This window comes from Rhinoderma darwinii, chromosome 1 (assembly GCF_050947455.1).
Source record: "Rhinoderma darwinii isolate aRhiDar2 chromosome 1, aRhiDar2.hap1, whole genome shotgun sequence".
Classification (NCBI taxonomy): Eukaryota; Metazoa; Chordata; class Amphibia; order Anura; family Rhinodermatidae; genus Rhinoderma; species Rhinoderma darwinii.
Window position 1 is genome coordinate 100,490,018 of NC_134687.1, and position 17,928 is coordinate 100,507,945.

Here is a 17,928-nt window from a genome sequence, read left to right on the forward strand (position 1 = left end):
AGATTATGTAGTAGACGTTACCTGCAGTCCTATGTAACACCACAGATAACACAGTGATAACACTCTGAGTACAGATAATGTAGTAGATGTTAACTGCATTCCTATATAAGACAAAATATAACACACTCTGATAACTTTGAGTACAGATAATGTAGTGGATGTTATCTGCAGTTCTATGGAATATATGCAGTTCTATGGAAGTTCTATGGAACACCACAGATAACACACTCTGATAACTATAACTATACTCACACAGGCACATATAAACACGCAAAGATATGTGTGTGTGTGTGTGTGTGTCTGTGTGTATGTATATATATATATATATATATATATATATATATATATATATATATACACTACCGTTCAAAAGTTTAGGGTCACTTAGAAATTTCCTTTTTTTTTTAAAGAAAAGCACAGTTTTTTTCAATGAAGATAACATTAAATTAATCAGAAATACACTCTATACATTGTTAATGTGCTAAATGACTATTCTAGCTGCAAATGTCTGGTTTTTAATGAAATATCTACATAGGTGTATAGAGGCCCATTTCCAGCAACCATCACTCCAGTGTTCTAATGGTATATTGTGTTTGCTAACTGTGTTAGAAGGCTAATGGATGATTAGAAAACACTTGAAAACCCTTGTGCATTTATGTTAGCACCGCTGTAAACAGTTTTGCTGTTTAGAGGAGCTATAAAACTGACCTTCCTTTGAGCTAGTTGAGAATCTGGAGCATTACATTTGTGGGTTCGATTAAACTCTCAAAATGGCTAGAAAAAGAGAGCTTTCATGTGAAACTCGACAGTCTATTCTTGTTCTTAGAAATTAAGGCTATTCCATGCGAGAAATTGCCAAGAAACTGAAGATTTCCTACAACGGTGTGTACTACTCCCTTCAGAGGACAGCACAAACAGGCTCTAACCAGAGTAGAAAGAGAAGTGGGAGGCCCCGCTGCACAACTGAGCAACAAGACAAGTACATTAGAGACTCTAGTTTGAGAAATAGACGCCTCACAGGTCCTCAACTGGCAGCTTCATTAAATAGTACCCGCAAAATGCCAGTGTCAACGTCTACAGTGAAGAGGCGACTCCGGGATGCTGGCCTTCAGGGCAGAGTGGCAAAGAAAAAGCCATATCTGAGACTGGCTAATAAAAGGAAAAGATTAATATGGGCAAAAGCACACAGACATTGGACAGCGGAAGATTGGAAAAAAGTGTTATGGACAGACGAATTGAAGTTTGAGGTGTTTGGATAACACAGAAGAACATTTGTGAGACGCAGAACAACTGAAAAGATGCTGGAAGAGTGCCTGACGCCATCTGTCAAGCATGGTGGAGGTAATGTGATGGTCTGGGCTTGCTTTGGTGCTGTTAAAGTGGGATATTTGTACAAGGTAAAAGGGATTTTGAATAAGGAAGGCTATCACTCCATTTTGCAACGCCATGCCATACCCTGTGGACAGCGCTTGATTGGAGCCAATTTTATCCTACAACAGGACAATGACCCAAAGCACACCTCCAAATTATGCAAGAACTATTTAGGGAAGAAGCAGGCAGCTGGTATTCTATCTGTAATGGAGTGGCCAGCACAGTCACCAGATCTCAACCCTATAGAGCTGTTGTGGGAGCAGCTTGAGCGTATGGTACGCAAGAAGTGCCCATCAAGCCAATCCAACTTGTGGGAGGGCCTCCTGGAAGCATGGGGTGAAATTTCTCCCGATTACCTCAGCAAATTAACAGCTAGAATGCCAAAGGTCTGCAATGCTGTAATTGCTGCAAATGGAGCATTCTTTGATGAAAGGATAAAATTATTATTTCAAATAAAAATCATTATTTCTAACCTTGTCAATGTCTTGACTATATTTTCTAGTCATTTTACAACTCATTTGATAAATATAAGTGTGAGTTTTCATGGAAAACACAAAATTGTCTGGGTGACCCCAAACTTTTGAACGGTAGTGTATATATATATATATATATATATATATATATATATATATATATATACACACACACAGGCACATATACACACTAACACAGAGACATATATACACATGCAGACAGATATATAGACACACAGGCACACATATACACACATACTGGAACATATACACATACAAACACAGACATATATACACACACATAGACACTTACCAACTCTCCCTGCTGACAGGCTCACAGGTTTCATGCAGGGATGGGCTGTGGACGAAGCTTCCTCCTCTTCTCTTGTTGCCTCTGCTCTTGTTTCCTCTGTTTGTGTAACCAAGAGCAGAGGACAGAGCAGAGACAGAGCCCAGTGGCACCCCCTACATGCTGGGAGGGTGCAGCGCTCTGTGCACTCGCACAGGTCACACACCTCTAAGGCCAGCCCTGGCCTGGATATATATACAATAAAACATCTATTTTTTAGCAACTTTTTAGGTAGCATTTTTATTTTAGTTTCCAAATAAACAGAACACTGAGCTTGTTTAGAGCTTCTAACATGGGACACTTCATAGACCTTGGGCTGCAGATTGGTGTTTCATTTAGTGAGGTGTAGACCTCATAGACACGGCAGATGTATGTGCACATAGTTTGCATGATGGCACACAAAGTCCTACTGTCCTGTGCTATGGAGCTGTAGGCATTCAGCTTAGAAGTAATCTGGTGAAATACCACAATTTTTGTTCTATCATATTCTGTACTAATCAGTAAATTAAAAAAACCCTCTGTATGGTTTTGTATGTAACTGGAGGAATACAGAGGTACAGTAGATTCAAAATGTGTACAAAGCTGTAATACAGTCGTGGTGTGTGAGGCCGAAGTGAAACCCACTTATAATTTATTATTTGTCCTTTATATAAGTGCATTATGTTCTGTAACGCTTTACAGCAGGGAAATAAAAAGAAAAATCCATACAAAATAACAGTCATTGGAAACAATTAGCAAAAATATTTCAGACAATGAGACACAAGGAGAGAGAATCCAGTACGTAAGAGCTGACTATCCAATAGGAACTAGTGTCATAATACAATGGGAAAAAATGTTTCTTTACTTATGAGGGAAGTTTTAAAGAGAGATGTATGAGCCTGCTTGTCATCTGAGGCAGCCACCCGCCGACGCGGTCCCCCCCATGCCCAGTGGCACTGCTAGCAACCACTATGGCTGCTACAGCGGCATCAACACCGCTACAGGGCCTGTGCCGCCCGTCGCTTATGGGCCGGACAGCACGGGCCTGCTCATGCCCGGTGGCGTCACTAGCACCTGAGGCAGCTCCGATGCTAGTGACCGCCACATTCACTTGTATTTGCGTTCTCAGGACGCAGATACGAATGAATACCGTAGGCTGTAGGCCACATTAGGCCTGCAGCCTATAAGGCACTGTGATGACTCCCTGCGCAGGCCGGCGTGATGACGTCGGCAAGGTAAGTACAAATTTATTTTTTTGGGCTGGGGTTTGTGGCACTATATACAAGGGGGGATCAGGGTGGCACTATATATAAGTGGGGAGCAGGGTGGCACTATATACAAGGTGGGGGTGTAGGGTGGCACAATATATAAAGGGTAGGGAGCAGGGTGGCACTATATACAAGGGGGAGCAAGGTGGCACTATATACAAGGGGGGAGCAGGGTGGCACTATGTACAAGGGGGAGCAGGGTGGCACTATATACAAGGGGGGAGCTGTGTGGCATTATATACAAGGGGTGGAGCTGTGTGGCACTATCTACTAGCGGGGCTGTATGGCACTATTTACAAGGGGGATGTCTCTGGTGCAGTCTACAGGGGCTGTGTGTGGCACTATCTACAGGGGGCTGTGTGTGACAAAATCTACAGGGGGCTGTCACTATCTACAGTGGGCTGTGTGGCACTATCTACAAGAGAGGGCTGTGTGGCACTATTTACAAGGGAGTGGGGCTGTGTCGCACTATCCACAAGAGGGGGCTGTGTGGCACTATATACAAGAGGGGGCTGTGTGGCACTATATAGAAGAGGGGGTTGTGTGGCACTATATACAAGAGGGGGTTGTGTGGCACTATATACAAGAGGGGGCTGTGTGGCACTATATACAAGTGGGGGTTGTGTGGCACTATACACAAGGAGGAGCTGTGTGGAACTATCTACTAGTGGGGCTGTGTGGCACTGTCTACTAGGGGGGCTATGTGTTGCAGAGTTTACAGGGGTCTGTGTGTGGAGCTATCTACAGGGGTCTGTGTGGCACTACCTACTAAGGGAGGCTGTGTGGCACTATATACAAGGGAGGGGGCTGTGTGGCACTTTATACAAGGGAGGGGAATGTGTGGCACTATATACAGGGGGAACCCGGTGGCACTATATACAGGGGGGGCTTTATGGCGATATCTACAAGGGGAGGTGGGGGTCGCTATCTACAAGTGGGTGTGACACTGTCTACAGGGGGGCTGTATAGCACAGTCTAAAGGGGGGGCTGAATGGCACAATCTATAGGGGGGCAGTATCTACAAGGGGTGCTATCTATAAGGGGGGCTGTGTGTGGAACCTGTTGGGGGGGGCCAGTCAAAAGTTTGCTATGGGGCCCAGTCTTTCCTAGTTACGCCCCTGTATCAATGATTACAATATTGGTTTACTAACTTTACCTTACTTTGACATCATATAGTAAACAGATTTGTTATGGTTAATATATGATGATTGATATATTACTTTCATTTGGATACATGGCTTTGGCCCAGTATACAGTATGTCCATCCTGTAATATACATTAGTTGTGTTGATCTCATTTTACAGTCTTTGGTGTTTTGATTCGGATGAACAACAGATCATCAATAAAGTCTGTGCCCATGTCTGCTATGGCTTTAGTTTATAACGGAACATAAAGCACTATTCTTGCTATCAAAGTGACGGAAACCTTGAAGGAACCACGGATGGAGGCTTATGGCACTAAATGGAAAGATGATATTATTGTTTTTTATTTTTACATAGTTCAAGTGCTACATAGTCATCAAAAGGAGTCTAAAATAAAATTAAAACAGTTGTTCTGGAGGAACCTAAGATATATTTGAGGCTTGAGATATATTTAAGCTGGCCATACACATTAGTTAATTGTCGACGATACTCAACGGGGTATGCCAACAACCTAATGTGTATGGGACAACCTGATTGAGCATGTTTCATTTTAACATTGCCCCATTCTCTGTTTTTATGGAGATAAGCACTACTAGATTTGTCTGACAGCCACTTATCCCTCTAGCTCCACTTTGATACCTGAACTTTCGTAGGGAATTCCATGACAAAGCCTTACAAGACTGTGCAAATTATCCAACATTATCTACTAGCAATGTATTCTTACCCAAAAAGCTCTAGCTATGTTTCAGGTCACTGTATATGGACCAAAGAGAGATCTACATCCACTTTCAAATATGACATCTTATAAAAACGGTGTGGTTATAAGTGATTGACTGTGGTTGATCTTATGAAACTTGTTTTATGTTCTTGTACTTGTTATTTGATGTATAGATATCGATCGTCTTAATTATGCATCAACAACATTAATGATATGTTCATTTTTTCCACAGGATTACCGGTTAAATATTTTTCTGCGGCAGAAGTGGAATGACCCCCGTCTTGCATATAGTGAATATCCGGATGACTCCTTAGATCTAGATCCTTCTATGTTGGATTCTATATGGAAACCCGATTTGTTTTTTGCTAATGAAAAGGGTGCCAACTTTCATGAAGTGACGACGGACAACAAGCTTCTGAGAATCTTCAAAGATGGAAATGTTCTTTATTCTATCCGGTGCGTTGCATATTTGAAGTAAAGGTTATATATGTGAGAAGCTAAAGTGTTTATGTTAAAGAACGTCTGTCATGGAAGGACGCTTATCTGTATAGGAATTACTGTCCTTCCATGGTGGGTGCCAGCTTTGCTCCAGAGTAAAATTAATAGTGAAAGAAAGAAATTTAAGTCAGTGGTATTTAATCCATTATCTGTGTGAGCAGGACTAGATAAGTTCTGCTTTTAGCCTATAAATGTAGATAATGAATTTTATCCTTTACCTACAGCAAGCAGAGATCTTAAAAATAATAAGGTATTTAAACAAAGAATATATTAAATAGTATGTAACGTCTAATTGTTCAATACTTTACAAACCCTACAACTACACAAGTAAGTAGATGAAATAGTGTATTAACAACTTGGTGACATGCCACATACATGTATGTGATAGTCGCCATAGGGAAGAATAGAATGCGCTCACAGACTTAGTATGCTCCATAATGCATGGATGTTGGCTGTATGTTACAATTGACACCTCACTGCCACGGGCAGAATCATAGATAACTCAGATTCCGCTTGTTTAAGCACTTAGATACAGCAGTCAATAGCAACCATGGCATCTAAGCTGTTAGAAAGAGGGGGCGACCCCCTCCAAGAGCGCATTGGTACCATCTAAACTGTTAGAAAGTGGGGATGACCACCTCCAAGAGCCCGTTGGCACTATCGTGTCGATGGTTCTCATGGCAGCCTGGAACTCTAATGAAGGAGCCCAGGTCTGCCGTCTTTGTACTTCTATTAAGCACTGCAGTATATTGTGCAAGTCCCTAGGAGACTAATAAAAACTAGTAAATTACAGTTAAATCTAGTTTTTTTCCTTAATGTAAAAATAAATAAATCAACATAACTGGTATCGCCATGTCCGTGAAAGTCTAAGCTATTCTAATATAACCTTGTTTAACTGGCACGGTAAAAGCTGTAAAAAAAAAAAAAAAACGCCAGAATTCCTTAGCCCCCCCAAAAAAATTTGAATAAAAAGTGATCAGAAAGTTATATGGCCCCAAAATGGTACAAATAAAAACTCCAGCTCGTCCCACAAGAACAAAAAGTCCTCACACCACCCAATCGATAAATAAAAAAAAAAGTTGTGGCTCTCAGAATATGACGACTGAAAATAAATTTGTTTAAATAAATAAATTAAATAAATAGTTTATGTAAAAGTGGTAAAACGTATAAATGTGGTATCGCTGTAATCGTATCGATCTGTCGAATAAAGTTAACTTGTTGTTTTCAGTGCATGGTGAATGAAACGAAAACCAAAAAACAATGGCGGAATCGCTGTTTGTTTGCTCATTTTACCCCGCAAAGTGTTTTTTCCACATTCCCAGTACATTATATGGTACAATAAATGGCACCATTAAAAAATACAACTTGTCCTGCAACAAACAAGCCCTCATACAGCAATATTGACAGAAAAATAAAAAGTTTTGACTTTAGAAAGCGAGGAGGAGAAAAAAAAATAAAAAAGGGTTAATAATATGTTCATTAATAAACAACAGTCATTTTATGTAGATTACACTCAAAAAAAGCAATCAAGAAGACTGAACAGACAAATACTGAAAAAATCCTAGTCCAGTTTAGATGTCAGCTGTTTGTAAAGAAGAGTAGGGATTGGAATATATGCTATATCTTACAGGAAGTCACAAGAGATGGTCATAAATAGCGGATACGTGGTAGGAATATGTTATCATACCACACTGTGGACTAATGAGGGTTTAGTGAGAGCGTTTTACCTTTCAGGATATTGGGTGATATAAATATATTTCACCTCTAGTAAAAAAAAGGCACAATGTCATTAGAAGGACATCATTACAACAGTCTGCCTGATATAGGAAATGTCAGGAGTAGCCCATGGCTTTACAGAAGCAGAGCAAAAGCGACGTGCCATTCAATGTGTCCTTTAGTATCACTGGCAAAAGAGAAAATCTACTGGAAGTCAAATAAAAATGAAAACACTGATGGGAATAAGTCTAAATAAAGCGATAAAATACCGTAAATTGAAAAACTTTTATAATTTTCTATTACACCAGTCTAGATTTATTTACTTCCAAATTAGGTAACATTCCTGCAGGTTGGTCAAAATTTAGGGACTGTCCCTATTATATTTTTCCGGGTTTCAAATAAAAATCTCAGTATAAACAAGAAAGAAAATAGCAAACATGACATCCAATAGGTAAAAATGGTAGATCATAAAGGTACAAAAGACCAAGTGTGGGGTAGGGGGGGACGGGGACAAAAGATCAAATTTCCTTGCGGTCCAATGGACATGTCTACAAATGCAAATAGGGAAGCAACACTGGAGAGTCCTCAGAATTGGAGAGGATTGCTAAGCGTACAACTTGACAGATGTGTGTTCCACTGCACAACTACTAAATACCACTGTAAAGTGTTTCTATGTATAAATGGGCTTCTAATGAAGACTAAAGTATACAGAAAAGCTGATGTCTCAGAGAGGGGATTTACTGTTTATATTGAGCTTGTGAAATAGCTGATAATAATGTTGAATATGCACACTGATAAAGTATTCCGTTCCGTAAATTAACAATTTTACTGCCTGAAAATAGAACGATTAAAATTAATTTTATTGAGTTGTTTCATTAAAATGAGCCATCTTAGCCCCAAGTAACAATGTAAACAGGCTCAGATAAGGTGGTCAGTAATGAGGAGAGGTGTGCTGATGTGATAGTATAGTTGCAAACACCAGACACCACCTCACCCCTCACGATATATTCTACTGGCACACCTCACTGACTGACAGACAATCCAACGCGTTTCAGTGCCACATAGATAAGTGACACATCATCAGGGATTATCGATTCAATTTAGTATTGTGTTTGATTTCACTGTTAATTCAGCCGGCTAGCACGATTGTGTGCTTGTTCAAAACCTCCCGGCGCGTGTACGACACTAATGCCTTGGCCGCAAGGCATTAGTGTCGTACACGCGCCGATGGGTGACAGAGGGTGCTCACTCCCTTTGTAAACAACTCAAATGCAGCGGTCGCTAATGAAGGCTTAAACGACCGCGATCAAAGTAAACTTCGATCGCTACCGTTGAAGCAGGAGCCTGGCTGACATCCGACAGCCGATCCCCGGCTCCAGCCTGCATGGGAGACCCATGCAGGACGTTGAGTAGGCCGTCGTGAAAAGTCGGCGGCCTAGAATAAAGTCCATTAATGACCGCCGGGAAAAGGCGTATCGGCAGTCATTAAGAGGTTAAATGGGTTGTTCACGTTTCATTTTTTTTTACATTTATTTTTAGAATAGGAAATCATACAGATTTCTAATATAGATAACGAATAAAATGTCTCTGAAGAAAATCCAAATCACAATTATTAAAAATAATTTCTACTATTTCTAAGATTTCTAATATATACTTATCTAAAATTCGGATCACATACCTTTCTTAGACCAGTGTAGTTGCCTTTGTCTGATGGCATAAAAAAATGGTATAGATTAGTCCATAGTAATGCATTTATAGGATAAAGATTTTGCCAGTCATGTGACCCACATCATGTGACCCCTGGCATTCAGGTAACACTGTCCTGGTATATAACAGGTGAATAATAGGTTATGGAGGAGCAGAAATTATAAATTACAGCAACATCTCATACTTTTATACTTACAAAGTATATGGCCTCGTTCACATCAGCGTCTGGTTCTGTTTGGGGTTTCCGTTCATCCATTCCGTCAGAGGAACAGATAAACGGAAAGCCAAACGGAAACTATAGCTTCCGTGTGCATTACTATTTATTTCAATGGTAATGCTTCCATTTCAATTGGTTTCTGTTTGTTTCCGTTCAGTAAGGCTTCTGGTTTTTTTTAATGGAAACAATAGCGTACCGTAGTCGACTACACTATTGTTTCTGTGAAAAAAATCCAGGGTTTTGCACTTTTGGCTTTTTCTAGGGCAAACTGGACGTGTATACAGGTCAAGTTTAAATAGTCACATGTGTTGCAAATAACAAGCTCCAACATATAGTGGGATGTAAAGAAATATTAGGAATAATGGCATGATGAGTGAAAAAGGAAATGTAGATAATGTTGCTGTGTATGTAAATTTTTTGTCTTGTACATGTTCTTGGTTGGAATATTATTATCAGTAGGTATATGGCAAGTTAGCTTTTATTATTAATAACCTTTTGTTCACACTGAGTTTTTTTACAAGTTTTTTGACATGTAAACCACGTCGGAAAACACGCCAAAAAACGGCCGAAAATGCCTCCCATTAATTTCAATGGGAGGTGGAGACGGTTTTTTCCCGCGAGCGGAAAAATCGGCTTACGGGAAGAAGAAGCGACATGCCCTATCTCTGGGCGTTTACATCTCTGACCTCACTTTGACATAAATGGGAGGCAGAGAAAACTTATTTCGCAGCGTTTTTTCCTGCAGCGCACAATGGTGCTCCCTCTCTCTCACCCGATGCGATCGTGGGTGCCGATGGTTTCTATGGCAGCCGGAAGCCTAACAAAGGCCCCCAGGTCTGCCTCTAGTTAATGACTGTTAGACCAGAGGCACTGATAGGCAATAATACACTGCAATACAGAAGTATTGCGGTGTATTATAAAAGCGATCAAATGATCGCATAGTAAAGTCCCCTAGTGGGACTAAATCCCAAGAAAAAAAATCTAAAAACCCACTTTTCCCCTTACAAAGTGCTTTATTTATAAAAGAAAAAAAAATGAAAAAATGACATGTTTGATATTGCCGCATTTGTAATGACCCCAACTATAAAGCTATTAGATTATTCAACCCGCACGGCGAACGCTGTAAAAAATAAAATAAAAAAACAATGCAAGAATTGCTGTTTTCTGTTCATCCGGTCTTCAAAAAAATGTGATAAAAAGTGATCAAAAAGTCGCATGTACTCCAAAATGGTACCAATAAAAACTACAATCATCCCACATAAAAAGCCCTCATACAGCTGCATAGGCGGAGAAATAAAAAAGTATGGCTTTTAAAATATGGAGACACAAAAATAAATAATTTTGAAAAAAAAATTGTTTTTACTGTGTAAAAGTAGTAAAAACATAAGAAAACTATATAAATTTGGTATGGTCGCAATCGTAACAACTCGCTGAATAAAGTTATTATGTTCTTTATACCACACGGCAAACGGCTCAAATTTAGGACACAAAAAAGTGGCGAAATGTATGTTTTTTTTTCCTATTCCCCCCTCAAAAAAAGTTAATCAATAAATTATATGTATCCCAAAGTGGTGCTGTAAAAAAATGCAACTTGTTCCGCAAAAAAGAAGTCCTTATACAGCTATGTCGACACAAAAATAAAAAAGTTATAGCTCTTTGAATGCAACGATGGAAAAACTTAAAAAATAGCTTGGTCATTAAGGCCTAAAATAGGCTGGTGACTAAGGAGTTAAACTCGATCTTAATGCATGCCCAGTATCCCCCGGAAGAAGCCAAAAGGGTGAACTTGGCTTGCCACATGCTTGCTGTTTTAACTTTTAGGGCATGACCAGACGTGGCATATTTCTTCCGCCAATGTCCGCATCAATGCCGCAACATAATCTGCGTTGCAGATTCTGTTGCGGCTCTGCCTAAAATGGGCATTAAATTGATTCGGATTAGCCGTTGCGTATTCAGGTGAAAGTACTTCCCTTCTCTCTATCAGTGCAGGATAGAGAGAAGGAACAGCCCTTTCCAAAGTAAAAGTAAAATAAATTCATACTTACCCGGCCGTTGCCTTGGTGACGCGTCCCTCTCTTGACATCCAGCCCGACCTCCCTGGATGACGCGGCAGTCCATGTGACCGTTGCAGCCTGTGATTGGCCTGTGATTGGCTGCAGCCGTCACTTGGACTGAAACGTCATCCCGGGAGGCCGGACTGGAGAAAGAAGCAGGGAGTTCTCGGTAAGTATGAACTTCTATTTTTTTCACAGGTTGATGTATATTGTGATCGGAAGTCACTGTCCAGGGTGCTGAAACAGTTACTGCCGATCGTTTAACTCTTTCAGCACCCTGGACAGTAATTATTTACTGACGTCGCCTAGCAACGCTCCCGTAATTACGGGTGCACACACGTAGTCACCCGTAATTACGGGAGCCCCATTGGCTTCTATGAGCCTGCCCGTGCCGTAATAATGGGCGTTTTTACGCTAGTGTGCATGGGGCTTCAGTCTGGCTGTAGACCTAGAAATACATAGGTCCAGCCAGAATGAAGAAATATCATGTTCGTAAAACAAATACGCTACGCAGCACACATAACATCTGTGGACTTCGTTGCGGAATTTTGACTCTCCATTGAAGTCAATGGAGAAATTCCGCTATGAGTCCGCAACAAGTCCGCTACACGTCCGCAACAACCAGTGTATGCTGCGGACAACAAATTCCGCACCGCAGCCTATGGTCCGCAGCGGAGTTTTCCGCAATGTGTGAACGAACCTCACTAAAAAGCTCTGGAAAGCAATGGAGAAACGTGTACGCTGCGGATTTCTGCAGCGGACTGTCCGCAGCGGAATTCCAGAGCAATTCCGCCACGTCTGGTCATGCCCTTAGGGCACATTCAGACGTGGTGGAATTGCTGTTGAATTCCGCTGAGGACAGTCCGCAGTGGAATTCTGCAGCAGCCGTTTTTTACATTTGTTTCTATTCATTTTTAGGAAACTTAGTTCAGATGTTGCAGAAAATAACTGTGCGGAAATTAGGCTGCGGTGCAGAATTTTCCCTCCGCAGCATGCTCATGACGTTGCGGAGAAGAAGCGGAATTTCACTGCGGTTTTCAGCCTTTGCAATGCAAAAACTGAAATCTTTGGCAAGTCCGCTGTGATATCTGCAACGTCTGAATTACCTGTCAAATATGCAAATGTTGGTGCAGATTCTTTGTGTAATTGCACCAACATTTGCAGCGGAAAAATTCTGCCACGTCTGAACGTGCCCTAAATGTGCTTTCATCTGCCTTATACTTTGAAAGTATAAAATAAATTGTGCGCTGTGGAGCCTACTTGCCGTGTTGCACTATCTTTCAATCTTATTTTGAAGGGTAATCTGTTTGGATACCTGGAAATAACTGAGAGCCAGCGTCTGAATATCGATGCACTGTGGAACTACAGGGCCCAGGAGAACAAAGTGCAGCATTGTGACTTAGGTCCCATTCACACAAGCGTGAATCATGACCGTGTGCTGTGCGTTGAAACAACGCACAGCACACGGACCCATTGTTTTCAATGGAGCCATTCACACATGCGTGATTTTTCACGCAGCATGAGTGCGTTGCGTGAAACTCACTGCATGTCCTATATTGGTGCGTAATTATGCACCTACGCGCCCATCGAAGTCAATGGGTGCGTGGAAACCACGAATCACACATGGAGGCACATCCATTTACGCATCAATTCAATTGAAAATAATAATTAAAAAGAAAGATGTGCTTTGCGAGTGCGTGAATATCACATGCCACTCGCAAAGCACTCTGATGCATAACGCAACACACACGGACCAGATTCACGCACATTTTTCATGCGCGTGTATCTGATACGCTCGTGTGAATGAGGCCTAAATGTCTAACGCTTATGTGCTGGGGGAAGTGGTATCTTCTGAAGAAACTGGGACTGTAGCTAAGTACTGTTTGAGCGGTATTTCTGTGTATTTACTGTATTATATTGGGTGGTTTGGATCTTAGGGTATGTGCACACGTAAACTGCATTTACGTCTGAAATTACGGAGCTGTTTTCAGGAGAAAACAGCTCCGTAATTTCAGACGTAATTGCTCCTCCTCGCATTTTGCGAGGCGTCATTGACGGACGTAATTTAGAGCTGTTCTTCATTGAATTCAATGAAAAACGGCTCAAATTACGTCCAAAGAAGTGTCCTGCACTTCTTTGACGAGGTAGTCATTTTACGCGTCGTCGTTTGACAGCTGTCAAACCACGACGCGTAAATGACAGGTCGTCGGCACAGTACATCGGCAAACCCATTCAAATGAATGGGCAGATGTTTGCCGACGTATTGGAGCCGTATTTTCAGGCGTAAATCGAGGCATAATACGCCTCGTTTACGTCTGAAAATAGGTTGTGTGAACCCAGCCTTAATATGTTGCCTGCTCCGGTTTAGCTTATTTTGAGAAGAGTGAGGAGGAGTCATTTTTCTTTTAGTTGTTCTTTTTAATATCTAACTTTATTAACAACATGACAACATCCATAATATCCAAAATGTTTCTGCTCCTTCGATTCTTAAAATGTAATAAAACTTATATGGACTAACAGGAACCAAAGGAAATGTTGTCCCCTGTAGAAAATCTGTGATAATTTTCTTAAGACAGTAAATCCAATCCAACCTTTCTTTGTTCTAAAAAAAAGTATTAGCACATAAAGTATGTAAGCGGTGTAAAGCAGTGGACTGCACCATGTGGCTCTCCATCTGGATCTCCTTCAGCTGTCAGTGCATGCTAGGAGTTGTAGTTTTACATCTGGAGAGTCACAGGTTGCAGATCACTAAGAGACAGTATAAATTAATACAGTGCACTTGATTTGGGAAAAAAATTATTTGCCTTCATGAACATACTTATTTATTAAACTTGAATGACCATGGAATATTTGATTTTTCATTCTATAGTCTATAGTATGAATAACCGTCACACTGGCTAAACATAACATTTTTCCGTTTTATGTCTTATTTACTGTATAATGAAAAGCTAGAAAAAGTTTTCATTAACTTTGTATGTCAATACCTCATGGTTTTTCAAGATCTTCGTATTTTTTTTATCAGTTAGTTAATAAGCCTGTCCTGGTCATGTGATGAGCACACAGGTGCACAGCTCGTTACAAGACACAGCTCTCATAACTGTACTGTGTTGTTAACGAGCCGTGCACCTGTGTGTCCATAACATGACCGAGACAGATTTTCAGCCTCTAAATGTAAACAATGAAGATTCCTATTTCTTGATGACAAGCTCAAATCATGAAAACCGTGAGGAATCAACACGTAAAATATATTACAAAATTGTCTCTAACTTTTTAAAATACAATAAATAAGCTTTTTTTGATGAAAGTGAAATATCCCTTTAACTATGCATGTAAATTCAAACAATGGCAATGTACCATTACTTATATCAGTGCAACAGCCTGCATGATATCAGTTACGAAATATGTGATTTTGAGACATATTTTATTGTAATATGTTTATTTTTGTATGTTTTTTGTATATTTATATTGCAGTAAATAGGAAATATTTATTCAAATGGTTAATTTCTTCACTAGGACCGATTCACACTTGCGTTGGAGGCTCGGCTAGGGGCCTCCATCGCACATTCGGCAGAAAAATACCGGAAACAATAGACACCCTATCGGAACCCATTAAAGTCAATGGGTTCCGTCAGCTACTGGTTATTTCCTTGATCTGCTTCTCTGACGGAGCAGAACAACAGAATGCCAAGGGTAGGAGGGAACCGGCCCTTATAGTTTGAGGGTCAGTTCACACGTTGCGTAAATACTGCAGATTTTTCGCAATGGTATTAATTACGGAAAATCCGCAGCATAATACAGTAACAGCAAAGTGGATGAGACAGAACAAATCTCATCCTCACGCTATGTAAATACTGAGCGCAACAAATGCTCAGAAATTGACATGCGGTGCAGAATTTTGAAAACATGATTACAGTACGGGACAGTTGTCCGGCAGCGAGGCAGGGACTCCTAGCATCTTACATAACTATGATGCTAGGAGCCCGGCTCCCTGCACTGTGTTCGGTCCAGGACTTGCGGCCGAAATACGTCCGTCAATTACGGAACGTGTGAATCCAGCCTAAGAGACAGGGTTGGACTGGACTAAACTCCTCTGGTGGGCCTAAGGAACCTCAGTCTGACACTGTTTAGAGATCTAAACAGGTTTCTGTTTTAAAGATCGTTATTGAAAAAGTCATAAGGAGAAAAGATCAGTTTCTTTGACGTTACAGTTGGACTTAAATCTTACCAGAAAAAAAAAATGAAACATTTTACATTAACAGAAAGCAATAATAGACCATGCAGGAAAAGGTATCCACAGAAGAGAGAATTATTCTAACTGTTCTCTGATTGGGATTGTAAGAGAAATAAGGCAGCATCAATGTCTATTGCTCTTCAAAAGAAACCATTTCATTCATTAACATTGTTTTTCTGTGATTTCAGGCTGACACTTACCCTGTCCTGTCCTATGGATCTAAAAAACTTTCCTATGGATGTGCAAACTTGTATAATGCAACTGGAAAGCTGTAAGTAAAAAGCGAGAAAACAAAATATTTACATTTGCATAAGTATTTGACACTTTCTCATTTATCTACTTATCACATTCACAGACACAAATTAAACCATAAGTTCATGTTTGAATATTGTTTCACGATTTAACCCTCATTTATAGGTAATATCCACTTTTCAACATTACATTGGGGCAGTGTTTGGGTTTAGAATGTGTTGAAAAATGTGCAAAACTTTGGTGAAAATTGGAGCATTTTAGCCCAATTTGGTGCAATTTTGACGTTTGATGTCATTAGAGATGTCTCAAAATGGAGAGTGGCTTAGTGGTAAAGGTCATGACTTACTGGAAAGGGCGGATCCACCAAAGTGCTCCAAGAAACTGGCACAAAATAAACCAAAAACAAGGTGATATAAGAACCCCCAACAATCTCCTATCATCAGTAAGGGAATCTCTGGCGCAGCTACTGCAAAAATAATGTAATGTTACATGCCTGACCATTCAAATGAATGGGCAAATACGCAATACCTGGGCAAGCCTGGTGCGTCAGAACAGAAAGCACTTTTACTGGGCTGACAGAGGGGGGTCCCAAGTCAGGGACTTTACTCTATGTCCAAATAATCAAATAGGGAATATGGACGTGCTTGTCTTTAGAATAAAATGATCTTTCTGTAATGTAATGTAACCTTTACTAATACTTTTGATAGATACAATGGAAACCTGTATCATTTACTTTTCATGTTAGATGAACACATTCAGTTTGGCGGAACAGATTTTAACATAGCAGTTGTTTCGTGTCAGATTAATATCTTTGAGTTTGGGATGTTTCTTCTGGCAACTGTTGACATGCTTCACATGATAATCAGTATTACCCACAGCTGTTTTTCAATTGACTACACACCATACTATTGAGTATCAAAGTATTTTATGTGGAGTCAAGGATATAATTCCAAGACAGTGTTCAGGGAACCAGAAAATGCATCCTAGACTCTATAAGAGAGGCCTTTATAGAGCAATTAAATATAGGAATTGATATAGTTTACATTTCTGTAAAGAACACTTTCATTAATATCTACAGATGAAGACTATCTATATTTTTGTTTAAAAAAGATTCTGAACAGATTATTAATTGATGTTGTTGCATGATAGAACCGTCATACGACATATTTATCTTTAGGTTATGCTTATGTTTCTTCCAGTTGGATACACAATGAATGATCTCATTTTTGAATGGCAAGATAATGCACCGGTACAGTTAGCAGACGGCCTGACTCTTCCACAGTTTGTTCTAAAAGAAGAAAAAGATTTACGTTATTGTACCAAGCACTATAATACAGGTAATTGTCTCCTGTTCACCTTTCTTAATCTTATTATTGCATTTTTCCCATACTTCTTATTCAATGACGAGGTAATTAAATGTCTTCAAATATTGCGAGTATTTTATTGTAATCTTAAGAACAGAATCAAAACCAAATCTCATCTAAAATAATAAAGAGAATCATTGCTTTGCACAAATCTATATTATTACACTATATTGTAATGCAAAATTTCTATCTGGCCCATTAAATACTAACAAAATGTTATAAATCATTAACATGTGACCCAAACAATCTGTCCATCTAGTTATTAAAAAGAGCAACCAACAAAAATCAAATACAAAGGGATATTTATATTGATTAGATTTTCCACATGTCCTTTCTTATTCTTTCTGTTGCTCCTTAGCGACCAACTACGCATTACATATTTACAAAACTGTAAATGCGAAGTAAAACTACAGTTTCTAGCCTGATGTAGACAAACAAAAGAATCAAAGAATTAAATGGAATGCAGCAATTCTGGTATTGAACCTACCTTAAAGGCTCCATGTACATGGCAGAGTTATTTGCAAGGAGCCTATATATCGGTGCATGGCGTCCCCATGGCACTGTAATACAGAGTTCCTAAGGCTTCTGT

General features: G+C 39.9%; 1 protein-coding gene across 1 annotated transcript in view; it reads left to right on the forward strand.

The window, feature by feature from the left end:
• GLRA3 (glycine receptor alpha 3) overlaps nucleotides 1–17,928 on the forward strand; it is a 180,860-nt gene that overhangs the window by 133,646 nt on the left and 29,286 nt on the right. Inside the window, exons 4-6 of the mRNA XM_075849654.1 lie at nucleotides 5,533–5,756; nucleotides 15,912–15,994; nucleotides 17,175–17,312. Coding sequence (XP_075705769.1) covers nucleotides 5,533–5,756; nucleotides 15,912–15,994; nucleotides 17,175–17,312 — 445 coding nt within the window. The remainder of the gene's footprint in view (nucleotides 1–5,532; nucleotides 5,757–15,911; nucleotides 15,995–17,174; nucleotides 17,313–17,928) is intronic.